Source organism: Onychostoma macrolepis, chromosome 09 (assembly GCF_012432095.1).
Source record: "Onychostoma macrolepis isolate SWU-2019 chromosome 09, ASM1243209v1, whole genome shotgun sequence".
NCBI lineage: Eukaryota > Metazoa > Chordata > Actinopteri > Cypriniformes > Cyprinidae > Onychostoma > Onychostoma macrolepis.
The window spans coordinates 6,384,940-6,401,186 of NC_081163.1; the positions used below are offsets into that span (position 1 = coordinate 6,384,940).

General features: G+C 36.7%; 1 protein-coding gene across 5 annotated transcripts in view; it reads left to right on the forward strand.

The window, feature by feature from the left end:
* hdac4 (histone deacetylase 4) overlaps positions 1–16,247 on the forward strand; it is a 255,008-nt gene that overhangs the window by 101,784 nt on the left and 136,977 nt on the right. For all 5 annotated transcript variants that reach the window (XM_058787006.1, XM_058787010.1, XM_058787011.1 and 2 more), the window contains one exon: positions 1,055–1,123. In XM_058787006.1, coding sequence (XP_058642989.1) covers positions 1,055–1,123 — 69 coding nt within the window. The remainder of the gene's footprint in view (positions 1–1,054; positions 1,124–16,247) is intronic.

Sequence of the window (16,247 nt, forward strand, 5' to 3'; positions counted from 1 at the left end):
CAGTATATATAAAAGGGCCATTGGCAATTAGTATCTGCCTACTAAGATTTACACACAATTGCTGGAAAAAAAGCAATCGGCCACAGCTGAAAATCTGTAAAAAAAAAGAAAGAAAAAAAGCAAGCCAAATCTTGGCCGATTCTTGTCAATATATCAAGCAATCCCACAAAATTACTTTTTTGTTTTTTTTTATAGTATTTTTTTCCCCACATTACCTGCTTAAGAACTGCTTAATTGTCTTAATGTCACAATATGAAAAAAATATGGATGTTTATAACAGGTTTAGTGAGATTCCCCCTGTGCACATTTTCTTCCTTTTTTTCTGGTGGATTATTATGAGTTGAGAAGTGCAGGTTTTATGGTTCCTGTGCTCCTGTGTGTGTGTGTATGTGTGTGTGTGTTTGTGAATGCTAATGCTCTCATGTATCCTGCAGTGAGCGTTTCTCTCTCTCTCTTCCTCTTTTAGAGATCTAGGCTATTTATAGCTGCTTCTCCCAGAGTTATCATGCCTACTGATGTTGTTTTGCCTTTCCACATAATTACAAACCCTGCTTTAGGAAATCTGTTGCGTGTTCATTTCATGTGCGCTGTGGACCTTTCTTAGGGTAGAAAAGTCCCTTTTAAAACTATTCAAATAAAAGGTAGGCTTTGAGAGGTAGACGTACATTTTACATTCAGTAAGTTCAGTAGAATATTGAAAATACGCCAAAAAATTCCTGAGTGAAACTTATCTGGGACTTGATGTGAAAGCTGTATCAGAGGTGAAAAGTTATTATGTTTTTGATGCAAAATTACAAAGAGAATCTGTTCTGTGGTGCATTTATGCATAATGAGACTAGGAGCATGTATTACAGTAAATAGAGACAGTTTTGTTACTTTTAAGATTTAAGTAAGATTAAGTCATTTGCTTCAAAATATGGCATCTTCCCTGGCAATGGTCCATATGTTGCATATGTAATTTGTGTGTAGAGCTGTAATACAATATCCTGATGTCTTATGCTTCCTGATCCCTCAGCATTTCTCAGTTGGAATGGTTTCTCTCTGTCTCCCACAGATGGACTTCCCAGTAAAGAACAGCCACTGGAACTTCTGAAGCCATCTGGAGTCAATCACATTCCTCCTGGTAGGACCGAGTCTTCTGAGTGTGTGTGTGTGTTGGTGTGTGTGTAGTCCAGTCAGCTGCGGGCATCTATGTTGGCATAGCCAAGGGTCATAGGTCATCAAACAGGGTTGCTGAATAAGAGCATCTGCTTGGCTGCTTTGACTCAGTAGAAGTGGAGGTGTTTTTTACGGGTCTTTGAAAGAGAGAATTCACCAAAAAATGTGAATTCTCTCATGATTTGTGTTCCAAACCCAGAAGACTTTGGTTAATCTTTAATATTTTCTTTTTAATGTTATTTCCATTGAAGGTTCAGGTAACCAAAACTTTGAAGAACCTAAAAGGTCATAAAGACAGCATAAAATAAATCCATATAAATAATGTTGTTTAATCCAAATCTTGCGAAGTGATGCAATTGATGCAATATGATGACCAGTTTTAAATCAAAGTCTTCTGGATTTGAAACGATGTGAGGATGAGGAAATTATGACAGTTTTTATTTTTGGGTCTCTTTGACAACTTTGAATTCAGTGGAAAAATGTACCATCGGAAGTTTGTCTAGGGTTTATTTTTCTGTAGAACTGTGTGGCGACTTATGTATTTTTTAAGTCATCAAAATGAAAATATGAGGAACAAAATCACTGTTTTTGAGCCTGGTGCAGTTTCACAGAGATATGGAAACTGACTCAACTCATACAGTGGTGTGAAAAAGTGTTGGCCCCCTTCCTGATTTTTACATTTTTTTTGCGTGTTTGTCACACTTTAATGTTTCAGATCATCAAACTAATTTAAATATTAATCAAAGATAACACAAGTAAACGCAACATGCAGTTTTTAATTGAAGTTTTTTATTATGAAGGGAAAACAAAATCCAAACCCACATGGCCCTGTGTGAAAAAGTGCTTGCACCCTCCTATTAAATCATGAAATAACTGTTATAAACCATATTATTTTAGAAAGCTGAGTTACATTTCACTAGCCAAACCCAGGCCTGATTACTGCCAGACCTGTTGAATCAAGAAATCACTTAAATAGAACCTGTCTGACAAAGTGAAGCATGTTTAAAGAGCAACACATCATTCCGCGATCTTAAGAAATTCATAAACAGATGAGAAACAAAATAGTTTACATGTATCAGTCTGGAAAGGGTTATAAAGCCATTTCTAAGGCTTTGGGACTCCAGCAAACCATGGTCAGAGCCATTATCCACAAATGGAGAAAACCTGGAACAGTGGTGAACCTTCCCAGGAGTGGCCGGCCTACCAAAATTACTCCAAGAGCACAAAGACGACTCATCCAGGAGGTCATAAAAGAACCCAGAACAACATCTAAAGAACTGCAGGCCTCACTTGCCTCAATTAAGGTCAGTGTTCATGATTCAACAATAAGAAAGAGACCAGGCAAAAACAGCATCCACGGGAGAGTTCCAAGGCAAAAGCCATTGCTGACCAAAAAGAACACAAAGGCTCGTCTCACATTTGCCAAAAAATATCTTGATTATCCCCAAGACTTTTGGGCAAATATTCTGTGGACTGATGCGACAAAAGTTGAACTTTTTGGAAGGTGTGTGTCCCATTACATCTGGCGTAAAACCAACACAGCATTTCATAAAAAGAACATCATACCAACAGTCAAACATGGTGGTGGTAGTGTGATGGTCTGAGGCTGCTTTGCAGCTTCAGAACCTGGATGACTTCCCATAATTGATGGAACCATGAATTCTGCACTCTATCAGAAAATCCTGAAGGAGAATGTCCGGCCATCAGTTTGTGACCTCAAGCTCAAGTGCACTTGGGTTATGCAGCAGGACAATGATCCAAAACACAGCAGCAAGTCCACCTCTGAATGTCTCACGAAAAACAAAATTAAGGTTTTGGAGTGGCCAAATCAAAGTCTGGACTTAAATTAAATGCTGTGGCATGACCTTAAACTGTCCATTCATGCTCGAAAACTCTCCAATGTGGCTGAATTAAAACAATTCTGCAAAGAAGAGTGGGCCAAAATTCCTCCACAGCGCTGTAACAGACTCATTGCCAGTTATTGCAAACGCTTGTTTGCTGTTGTTGCTGCTAAGGGTGGCACAACCAGTTATTAGGTTTAGGGGGCAAGCACTTTTTCACACAGGGCCATGTGGGTTTGGATTTTGTTTTCCCTTCATAATAAAAAAACTTCATTTAAAAACTGCATGTTGTGTTTACTTGTTATCTTTGATTAATATTTAAATTTGTTTGATGATCTGAAACATTAAAGTGTGACAAACATGCAAAAAAATAAAAAATCAGGAAGGGGGCCAACACTTTTTCACACCACTGTATATGATGCTGCGCTTGAAACAATAACCTGAGAAGTTTATCAGATATAAGCAGTGGAAAAACAGCTGACAAACAAACATGATCCCGATGCCACAGAGACTTACATTTTTTAAATATTTGATTCATTTTAAAACTTTATTTTATTAAATATGTATGTACATTGTCTATCATTTTATATATATATATATATATATATATATATACGTCCATCCGTCTGTCTGTCTCTCTGTCTCTGTCTGTCTCTCTGTCTGTGTCTGTCTATCTATCTATCTGTCTGTCGGTCTCTGTCTGTTGTCTGTCATCTGTCATCTGTCTGTCTGACTGTCTGTCTGTCATTCTATTGTTCTATCTATCTCTCTGTTTGTACATCCACCAGTCTATGTCTGTCTGTCCATCTATTTTTTTTTTATTTCTCCCTTTAATATATATATTATATATTTCTTTTTTCTTTTTTTTTTAAAATATATTTTGTCTTTTATACATTTTTATTTTTAGGTATTTTAAAACTTTTTTGTCTCTGTGTATCCAAAAGGCAGTTTAGCTAGAATATATGAATATATATGTTTGTGTGTGTGTGTGTGCGCTCTCTCTCCTCTTGGATCTGGAGTAGCAGTGGATTGCTGGCTAGCCACAAACACACTGGTTAGCCCGATGTGGTTTCCCTCTGCTCCTGCTAAAAGAGACGAGACAGACCGTAGCATCTGTGTACAGACATGTTGGCCTGGTCAGAGAGCCACACACAGACCGCTGAAGTCTGAGGACTCTGGTACCACACCGGAGCTTAGAAATGTGTTCATGTCCATGTTGAACACACAGTGTCTCTGAAGGATTCACATTGTTTCATTTCTGAGAAGTACAGCTGGACGTGTAAGTTTTCTCTTGGCTAAAGTTTGAAATCTGGGACTTTTATAGTAAATCCTGTAGTAAAGGAAGAAGGTGGAAAGTATGTAAGACGAAAATAAAGAATAAAAGAAAACGAGGAATAAGGAAGGGAAGGATGAAGTTTGAAGAATGCCACTGTAGACTATGAGGAAAACAAAGAAAAATACGAAGGAAAGTGAAAAACAGGCATTTTGGAAGGAAAGAAAGGTTGAAATAAAGGCAAGAAATGTAGAAAACATGTTAAGCACATTTTCTATTCATAGTCTGAGGCTGAACTGGACTTGAAGGACTTTAGGGGTTTTGTGTGGGATTTGTTTGTCTTGATAACCTGTTTAGACCCTGTCTAGGCTGCTTCAGCTGGGTTCAGGCTCATGTAGGACCCGGGTTTAGGACTGGGGCTGCGGATCAGGAAACAGATGGTGCTGAAAGTCTCGCCTGGAGACCTGCTCACTGCCAACGGCGCCTTTCCACTCTTTCACTCTCACTCTCTATCTGTCTCTCTTCCCCTGTTTCCCCTCCTCGCTGAATTAGTATTGATTGTAAACATGCTCTCTGAGCAGGGACCGATGTTATTTTATACCATATGTTTAATGCGTCCGTGAGGACATGGCGTGCTTGCTGTTTTTGGACCATAACACTCCCAGCCAATCCTGGTGTTTCTGGCCCGGATGGACTGTAGTTTTGATGTATTCATTTGTCTGATGCTGGTGTCGGAGCAGCACATACGCAATATCAAACCACCATATGCAGCTTCATGCATTATTCAACATGTGTGAGACGTGTAAGCATTAAATATGAAGCGGTCTGTGCTGTTACTTTGAAAAAAAAAAATATTGTTAAACATGGAAAAAGGCAGCTATTTATATGAAATACCAGGTATTAGAGCTCATTTTCTTTAGCATAAGGAGAAAAAAAATAAAAAAAACGGTATTGAAAAATGCTTGTTTAAATTAACTTTTATACTTTACCGTAATTCAAGAATGTTTGTTTATATACAAAAATTAATAAAACTATATATATATATATATATATATATATATATATATATATATATATATATAAATACAGAATTTTATATATTATATTTGATATAGGATATATGTTTATTTATATTTGTTTTAAATGTAGATATCAATATTTAAAATTTCTTCTACAAAATCATATATATATATATATATATATATATATATATATGTATATGTATGTGTATATGTGTTTTATTTATGATTGATTTAAATTTAATATATATATTTAAAGTTTTATTATACAAAAATCGTATATGTGATACATAAAATCATAGATGACAGTCAAAGACGACAGCCCTTTTTTTTGTTGTTGTTGTTTAGAAATGTAAAAAAAAAATTGGACTAGGGTTACAAAGGGGCAGGTACATTTCCAGAAAACTTTCCAAAATTGTACCTAAAATCCTAAAATGTTATCTTTGCAACCCTAAACAAGACACATTCTAATGCACAATCAATCAATCAATCAATCAATCAATCAATCAATACAACTTAAAATAAAGTTTTAAAATAAATAAATATAAAGCTGCATGAAACTATTGTTTTGATGCTTGAAACTATTTACTTTTTGTGATTTTTTTGTGAAACTAGTATTTTTTATGATTCTTTTGAATTGGAAATCAATCCTATTGCATTGCATTAGAAAATCAATCAGGATTTTAAAAAATCTCCTTTTGTGTTCCACAAAATTTCTCTTTTTGTGTTAGAAACTCATGAGTTTTTAAAAAGTGCCAAAATGTTCATGTTTGGATGAACTATCTCTTTACATTTTCAGAGGGAAGTGCATCAGAAAAATCATCCTGTTTACATGTCGAATTGCTTGAATGTCTGAGTGTCCTGAGCACTGATGTCATGTGCTATACTCAGTCTATCTTATGTCTTATTTATGCTGTAGACGGCCTTTGCGTGGCCCTCGCGTGCGAGTTCATTCAAGCATGTTTGTCTGCGTCTGTGTATCTGCTGAGAGCTTGAGTCATCAGTGTGTTATTCTTACAGTCTGTAGTGGGTTGGTGTGTGTGTGTGTGTGTGTGTGTGTTAAAGCCTCCTAGACAGCACACATGACACACAAACACACATTCTGGTCAAGTAATGCTATGACCTTTTCATGCATTCACACATAATTCGCTCGCTTGTACACACTCTTCCTCAGAGGAGGGTTGTGAAAGCGCACTGGCTCTCACAAACGTGCCGGGCAGATCTCCTGCTACGAGGGCGGAAAATGAATTGAAAATGAAGATGAGCTGTTGGCGACTTGTTAAACGCCCACACCTCTGAGCTCCAAACCGGCCTTCTCCAAAAAAGCATGCAAATGCATCTGCTCTTTATAGTGATTTTATTCGATGCATTTTTGTAGCGGCTTTTTGCAGTTTTATTGCTTAGACCCAGTGGAATGGAGTCAAATGCAAACCTGCGTCTCTCGCTTGTGAATTTGTTTTTAAAAATTTAGTTTATGCGTTCGCGTTTATCTACCAATGTAAAAATGTTTAATACTACATTATACCTTGTTCAAATTAGAAATGGCCGGATTGATTGTCATAAAAATATTAATTTTAATATTTAGTTACAGTGTGTAATTGTATATGTAATATGTAGGTTTTTTTAAGCTGTTGATTTTATTGTTTAATGTGAAATTTTGTGTGCATCAAGCTACAACATGGAAAAAAAGTCATAAAGTCACTTATAAATTGCCATCGTGGATTGTTGACAGGGTTTTAATAGTTAGCTGAAACTAAAATTAAAACCATTACAAATTTTAGCTGCTTAAAATAAAGTATATAAACATTTTTTATTTCAACTGGTTGCCAAGTCCACATTTCTTATTATAATTTAGTTTATTGTTGCACAGAAGTAGCTAAAAATAAAAATAAATATTAAATATTAATATTCTCTCTCTCTCTCTCTCTCTCTCTCTCTCTCTATATATATATATCATGATTAATCACAAATTTAAAATACTAGGATTTACCTGTAAATGTGTTGAAATAAAGAAGTGCATGACAAACTAGTTTAAGGAAACAGAACCTTTCACACTTCCGCCAGGTATGAGACATAATCCTTATTATTCTTTTATCATTATTATTTTGTTTTTATTCAGCCATTATCAGCCTTTATACTGGCAATAAAACATTTACCAAGCCACACTGCTTCAATCCCAGTATACATTTACCCAACTATTATCAAACGTATTTCTAAATAAATACAACAAAACATTTCTTGCGACCTTACTTGAAGTATGCATTATAGAAAAATGCATTATGAAGAAGAATTGGACCCGTTCTGCAGGTGCGTTAGAGCTAACATTAGCATCATGCTTCATAAAACAATTTATGAGATTAATAGTACACTTTTACTCAGAACTCACTTCAAACCACCATCGAGTGTTTGTAATAACTTATTTTCACGATCACATGTGGAATTTGGTCGTTTACTGTTGTTAAAATATGCTATTTATAGCCTTTTATACAACAAGTATAATACACATTAGTAAAAGGATCTTTTTCATTTTTATTCGTCTATATACACTTCGGGCGGCCGCGGTACATCAAAAAAGTAGCCCAAAACGGCTCTGTAATTTTTCCCACGGCTGTATTTTCAAAATAGCCCACTTGTGCTGTTACCCTGGCAACACTGGTTCGCTCGCTGTACCCTCGTCACACAATGATAGATGACCTTCCACGCTGCGATGACGGGAAGAAGTTGGGGTCAAACTTAGGGGTGTACTCACTTTTGTGGCCAGCGGTTTAGACATTAATGGCTGTGTGTTGAGTTATTTTGAGGGGACAGCAAATTTGCACTGTTATACAAGCTGTACACTCACTACTTTACATTGTAGCAAAGTGTCATTTCTTCAGTGTTGTCACATGAAAAAATACAAAAGTAAAAACAGACTCAGAACATTAATAAAAAAACTGTAATTAATACTATTATTACTAAAATAATACTGGTTGTAAGGGTTTGCATATTTTAGCCTCTTTTGAAGAGGCTATTTGCTTATTTTGTCCTTGATTTGTCTGATTAGGTGACTCATTTTTCTAGTGAAATGAACTGTTAGCAGAACCTTTTTGTTACATACAGTATAATAAATATGTTGTACTGTATACAATTTATAATAACCTATACATTTTATTGTTTTATTTCTTCGCTTTTATTATTGTGTTTATTATATATTATAAAATGTATGGCTTTCAAATAATAAATATTATATTGGATCTAATTACTTAATTTATCCCCAGAAATTGCCAAAAAAATAAAATAATAATAATAATAATAATAATAATAATCTATTAATCTGTATCAATATTGCCTGTGTGATAGTACTTGGTATCAGATCAAAAAGAAAATAAGTGTTATTTTCCATCCCTAGTTTCAATCTGTTCTGCAGATTACTCTTAATAATCATCTCTGAAAATAATAATAATTAAAAAATATATAAAATCCATAAATAAATAAATGATTAGTCTGCAGCTTCTGTCTGTGCCTGAGATGTTGTTTTTGTGTGATTGCTGGTGTCTGAGGAGGAGGAGGCTTTGAGAATGTGATTCACACAGGGCCTGATGAAGTTTATGAAGACAGATTTGTTTGCATATTAAGTAGCCTGACTGAGCGTGTGTCTCATTCACAGGAGGCAGTAAGAAGTGTGTGTGTGTGTAATGTAGTAGATAAGTCTAAAGCTCTCCCCCACACAACTGTCTGCTAAAGATGGTCGTGTAACTGCTGCCTACTTACGCTGAGCGATACGTTAAATATTCATCATAACTTTGATTTGAACATTTGTAATGATTTAATACACTTTTATTGGTCATTAAGTTTCTTAAAGGCAGCACTAGTTGTGTGATTCCTCCCTGTCTTTTCATTAGCATTTCTGATTCAAACTTCAGTAGCTATAACAAATTTCCATGAGTCATTTCAAAAAGTTTTAATGAATTGACTCAAAACTCTTATTCGGTACACTCAAAAATGTTTACTGAAAACGTGTCTTGATGCATTTTTACTGTATTTTACTTCTTGCTTTAGACTTTATTGAAATCTATTTGTCAATAGTGGTTGTTTGATCCTCTAATTTACCCTTTTAGAGTATATACATAAAGTACCTATCAAGAAATAGCTTAAATATCATCAGAAATATGTTAACTATGGGGATACTGCATCCTCACAGACTTCCCCTTCAGAGGTGTGTTTCTTTGGGTGTGTTTTGGGTTCAGGCCCTAGGGTGATGGGTTTGGAGAGTCCGCCGGTGCTCCCAGACTTGTGTTTTATCACAGAGCTGTCTCTTTATTTAGAGCACTGAATTATAGATGAGCTCTTAAGAGGCAGAGAGACACAAACAGCAGTACAGATAAGAAGACATCAGGACAGAGCAGGGCTCCTGAATGGGTGTGACCCGTATGCTAATCAACCCAACAATGCCTTCTGATTCACTGCTTCTGTTAGATTTTTCCCTCTTGTCTTCTTGCATGACATACAGTTTAACTTTTGGTTTGTAATTGAAGAATGTCCATCCACCCATTTCTCTATCTGTCGTCCATCCATCCATCCATCCAGCTGTTGTTTTATCTATCCACCCCTCCATCCATCCATCCAACTACCTCCCTACCTTACCTCTATCCATCCGTCTGTCTGTCTTTCTATCTATATATCTATCCGTCCTCCCATCCGTCCATCCGTCTGTCCATCCATCTGTCTATTATCTATCATCCATCCATCCGTCCGTCTGTCTTTCATCTATATATCTATCCATCCTCCCATCCATCCGACAGGAAAGATTTTTACAATGCTACTAAAATTTCTATTTAAAAAATAGTGCTGTTCTATTTTTTCCCCTGCAAAAATAAATGTAAATTTTATTTCCACAAAAAAATATTGAGCAGCATAACTGTTTGAGCAGCAAATCAGCATATTAGAATGATTTCTGAAGGATCATGTGACAATAAAGATTGGAAACTGTTATATTAAACTGTAGTGATATTTCATAACGTTGCCATTTTTACTGTATTTTTAATTAAATAAATGCAGCTTTTTGTGAGCCTAAAAGACTTTATTAAAAACCTTAATATCTAGTGTTGATCACTACAGTGTGCATGACTATAGTAACTGCTATATCAGGGCTTTAAAGTTATGCAGAGTTTTAAGAGATGAAGATGAAACTTGTGGCACATTGCAGCACTAATGTCATGTGCATAATGAAGATGTTTTTGAGAGTTACGGAGCGATCACGGTCACCTTGTCTCCTCTATAGGGACAGTTTCTTTGTGCGGCTGAAAGATTCGTTTGACTTACGGTGCAATTCTCTTTCAGTTTCTCCCTATCCTTCCCTGTCCGCTTCTTCCTGAAGAACAGGGCCATTGCCCTGCTCCACCTCTCTCTCTCTCTCTCTCTCTCTCCCTCCCTCTCTTCTTTTTCTCTCCTCAGAACTGGCTGAGCTCCAGAGCTGCTGGAGTCCGGCCAGGTCAGTCCAGCACTGCAAAAGCCGAGAGGGCGGGATGGGCAGAGGCCGAGGGCGGAGCCTAACTGTTTCCCCAACAGATCTGCGCAATCCTACAACAATTCAGCACAAGTTTTAGTGCTTACTATGAAACCTATATTGCATAGCGATTTCTCACTCTCTGCTGATTCAACACCAAAAAATGCATTTGTCCAAGACTCTTTTGCTGACACAAGTTTAGACTATTTATTATTGGAAGAGAGATGAATTGACTCATGAAGTAGAGGTGGATGGAATGATCAAAATCTTGTTAGCTCCAAAATCATGGAGACCCTGTGGTTAGTAAGAATTTTTTCATTTAAGATAATTGAATTAAGATTTAATTTAATTTAAGTCTTTTATGCTCTCTTTACGCTCACTTTAAAATACCTGTTTTCTGTTTCAATATATTTTAAAATGTAATATATTCCTCTGATTTAGAGCTGAATTTTCAGCATTATTACTCAGTCTTCAGTGTGATCCTTCAGAAATCATTACATTTTTCTGATTTGCTGCATGATTTTTATTCTCGCTTTAGTATTGTTGCTGTCGCCGGCACCAAGTCCTGGAGACGCTGTGTTTCGTTGCGAAAGCGAAACTACTTTGTTTGGCCTTCCAAAAGAGGACACAACTAGAAATCAGTGGTTAAGTTGTATTTACAACACTGTTCCAGAACAGTTCAACCCAAATATTTGAGCGTGTGCAGCGCATTTTACGGAGGACTATTTCCTGAACCTGGGAGAGTAGCCTACAATGCCAGCTGTGCACAAAGGCTGTTTCTATAAAGTGGGACAATTCCAACTTTGCAAGGACAGTCTGTCGCTTCTGACTCACAGCCTATAAGTACATTTTCATATTTAAAGAATTTGCCACTGACTATTCAAACACGAGTTTTGAGCTGTGTAGAGTAGCGCTTGTTGTTTTTCGTTTCTCCGATCACAAATACAGACATGGTAATGTTTACGTGGTGCGACGCAACGCGTAAAAAGACCGTATTCAAAATACAAAATATAATAATAAATATAAATATAATAAATACAAAAAATAATGTTTTTAGCAACGTCACATGACCCCTTTAAAATTGTGGGATGAATGTCACTTTTGATCAATTTTATACACTTATACATACACACAATAAAAAAATAAAATAAAAAAAAACGTAATCACACATTGTTTTCTGAAATTAATCACGATTAATCCCACCTGACATTAAAGTTTTTAAATATACTTTTATGGTGCAATAATTTCACATTCAATCTTCTAATTAATGTAGAAACAACATAAAGACAGAATATTTGTTTAATTGCATCTTTTTTTTATGACTGAAGGCAAGTATACCAAACACTTAAACACTAAATTCTGAATTAAATATAGATAAATCCTTAAATCTACAAATATGATTGATTTCCTATTTTTTTCTTTTGTTCTTTGATTAACAAACATCACAGCAGCTGGGTTATTAGGTTATTTGGCTGCTATTACTTTAAGAGCTGCTGCTGCTGAATGTGACGTGGATCCGACAAAACTAATTGATAAGATGAGTGAGATTCAAAGCCATGTTCAGGTCCCTACAGCAGCTAATGAACCAGCTTGCTTCTGCGTTGAAAAATAAGGTGGATAGCGCTTTATACAATATAGATTTGGTCAAAGCAGCTTCACAGAGATAAACAGGAAAATACCAAAAACAATTAATGAAACATAACTATGGAGACAATTCAGATTCTGCTATAAAGCAGCTCTAAAAGACAATAGTGTCATTATTTACCTCAAGCCAGTTCAGTGAAAAATCCAGTCCTAAACGGAAGTCACTGTGAGCAGTCTTTTCAGCAGAATGCTCTGTAGGCTGTGAGAGGTAGATGGCAGAGGTTTAGGAGGAAGTCACCCGTGTACAGTACATGGGTTTTTGGAGGGAGTATGCTGGCTGGTCCAGGTGCCAGCCCTCACAGATGGTCATCATGCCTCCTGCCTGGGCCTCTGAATGTGGCACCCCGTCCGCCCGTCTTGGCACCCATGTCCAGGTCAGAGCTGCCAAGCGAAGCGGGCGGCAGGCAGTAGACGACTATTCTGTCCGGACTTTGGTCCGCTGACTAGCATTCTTTATACTGTATATCTCATTCGTAGACTTTGCACACACTCATCTACATCTGGTGTTGGTTCTGGAACTATCATCAATATTTTTTCTCAAAGTATTAGCAATCTCTGTGGTGTAAAAGCAAGATTTATTATTTATTTAATATTAATCTTTTATTTCATAATTATCTTATTTAATATAGTAAAGAAAAGTAATGATCTGGGGATGGGTGTAGAATATGCTTAATTGTCATAAAATTGTATATTATTAATAATAATTATAATATTAATAAACATTTTAATATACATTATTTTATTTAAGCAGAATATATATTAATTTTGGAATGAAATAAACCAGGTTTTGTGTTATTCATCCAAGCTGTCAATTAAACAGTTTGTTCTGTCTCTCTCTTTCTCTCTTTTGTGTGAGCAGTTGGTTCCTCGTAATCAGAATGTAGCTGTCCAGATGTGTGTTGTGACTATGATGGTGTCCGTTCTACATAAACGCATCTATCAATCTCTGTGTATTCTGCTGCCGCTGATGGATTGACAGCTTGAGTGTTTTGATTGATTGACGGATGTATCATTCTGCAGCAGTCTAAGTCTGTGAGTCCAGCTGTCAGTCAAACTGGCCGTAATGGCTTGTTAGAGAAGCATTGCGTAATGCTCTAAATGTTGCCAGGACCAGAGCAGATCAATACGAGCCTCCATCCACCACACCACTCCATAGGCTTTTCTACAACCTGCCGGAGAACAGTTGCCACCCGTGATTTTCTGTCAATTCGAATTGCAATTCCTTCCCAAATCAAAGGTGAAGTGTGTTGTTTCTGCACTTCTAATGTCACCAACTGGAATTGTAAAATAAATTACTTTGTAAACCGGTTTCCCGAACATTATGCCATTCTTCCAACAGATAGTCCCACTCTTCATGCCGATGTTGCTATGTTGGGCCACTCAAACAAACAGCTGAAAATGTTGAAAGCCCCCACAATGTTTAGATTTTAGTGGGAACTCAACCTAGGTCCTACTTAAAGTTGTCTTTGCCTATTACAGTCAACACAAAACAGCAATCGCAACCCATTTTGCATCTGCAGTTTTGAGTTAAACAGGATATTTTATGAGAAAAAAAATTCCAGAGTGCAGCATTAGTTTTAATGTTGAAAGAAAGCGAGCTAAAGTGGAAGTTGCAAAACCTTTAATATTTGGCAACTGTTTTATGATAAAAAAAACACCTGACCGTAATATCCAATGATGGAAAATACTCAAAGGTTTTTTTTTTTTCCTCTAATTTTGCCATTTTTTACATGCGAAATATGACGTGATCTGACATGTGGCCAAGTATGGTAACCCATACTCGGAATTCGTACTCTGCATTTATCCCATCCAAAGTGCACACACACAGCAGTGAAAACACACCCGGAGCACTGGGTAGCCAATGGGGAGCATTTGGGGGTTCAGTGCCTTGCTCAAGGGCACCTCAGTCGTGTTATTGAGGGTGGAGAGAGTGCTGGAGGTCACTCCCCCCACCTACAATCCCAGCCGGTACCGAGACTCGAACCCGCGATTCATGCCATTTCTAACAGAATGTGATAATACGTTTTACATTTTTGACGTATTTGGCATACAAATAAGAGTGAATGTGTGCATATTTTTAAATATTACTTGCTGATAATTCAAAATTATAACTTCTCAAATAGAAATTAGACCTAGAATTTCATTCCCTACAATTTTCCTATTTTTGTTTTACTTTTTAAAAAATGTTCAAGACATGATAGCCTTGAAAACTAAAACTATTGCATGCTTTCATATATTGAAATAGATAAAAACAATGCACAATAATACATTAAAAATACATAAAAAAACAAAAAACAAAACAAATAGAATACAAAATACAACAACAAAAAAAGATTAAAATTTCAAGATGCAAATTAGAAATGTTTCCTTGGGACCTACAGTAATTTAAATAAGTTAAAATTTTAAACTAAAATGACTAAAAATAAAAAAAAATCAATTAAAGGTGTATTTAGAAATATTTTTAGAAATAAAAAAAAACAAAAATTAATAAAAATTACAAAAGAACAAAATTACTAAAACTTAAACTTAGTCAAGTGAAAACTGAAAATATAAAAACAAAACTTACTAAACTACTTTAAAATATTAATAAATACTGTTTATATATAAACAGTACAATGCTGTGTGTATGTATGTATGTTTTTTTTTTTTGTTTTTTTTGCTGAATGAATGAATGAGGCATTTATATAGCGCTTTTAATGTGTATTGCAATACACCCAAAGCGCTTTACAATCATGTGGGGTGTCTCTCCTCAACCACCACCAGTGTGCAGCATCCACTTGGATGATGCGACGGCAGCCACAGGACAACGGTGCCAGTGCGCTCACCACACACCAGCTACAGGTGGAGAGGAGAGAGTGATAGAGCCAATCAAGTGGATGGGGATTATTGGGAAGCCATGATAGACCAGGGCCAGTGGAGGGAATTTGGCCAGGACACGGGGTTACACCCCTACTCTTTACGATGAGTGTCATGGGATTTTTAATGACCACAGAGAGTCAGGACCTCGGTTTAACGTCTCATCCGAAAGACGGTGCTTTTTTACAGTATAGTGTCCCCGTCACTATACTGGGGCATTAGGACCCACACAGACTGCAGGGTGAGCACCCCCTGCTGGCCTCACTAACACCACTTCCAACAGCAACCTAGTTTTCCCAGGAGGTCTCCCATCCAGGTACTGACCAGGCTCAGCCCTGCTTAGCTTCCATGGGCAACCGGTCTTGGGCTGCAGGGTGATATGGCTGTGGCAAAAGAAGATATTTTGAACACAAAAGAAGATATTTTGAAGAATGTTCAAAAGACGGTAGCTAAAGACTTCCATAGTATGAAAAAAAATCAATCAAGAGTCAATGGCTACCATCAACTGTCTGGTTACCAACATTCCTCAAAATGTCTTCTTTTGTGTTCAGCAGAAACAAGAAACTACAGGTTTGGAGCAAGTGGAAGATGAGTACATTTTCATTTTTGGGTGAACTATCCCTTTAATTTTACCATGAGAAAGACACCCTTTACTTTTAATGTAAGCTGCTGGAATGGACTGATTGGTTCTGGTCGGGCTCCTGTCGTGTGCTCCTTCATGCATTACATGGACTGTAACGAGATGAGAGCAGGATATTAGATGGACTAATAGCAGAGAAATAGGTCTTTTACGAGAAGCAGTGTGTCCGTTATTGCATAGACTCGGCGAGAGAAAACAATCCTGCTGTAAGGTTACCCGCAGATACGCAGACCATGTGCTTCCCCACAAGCATGTTTTCAAACAGCCGTTATTTCCTGACGGCTGCTGAGGTCCAGACTGACTTTTGATTTCCGGCTGAGTGGACGATATC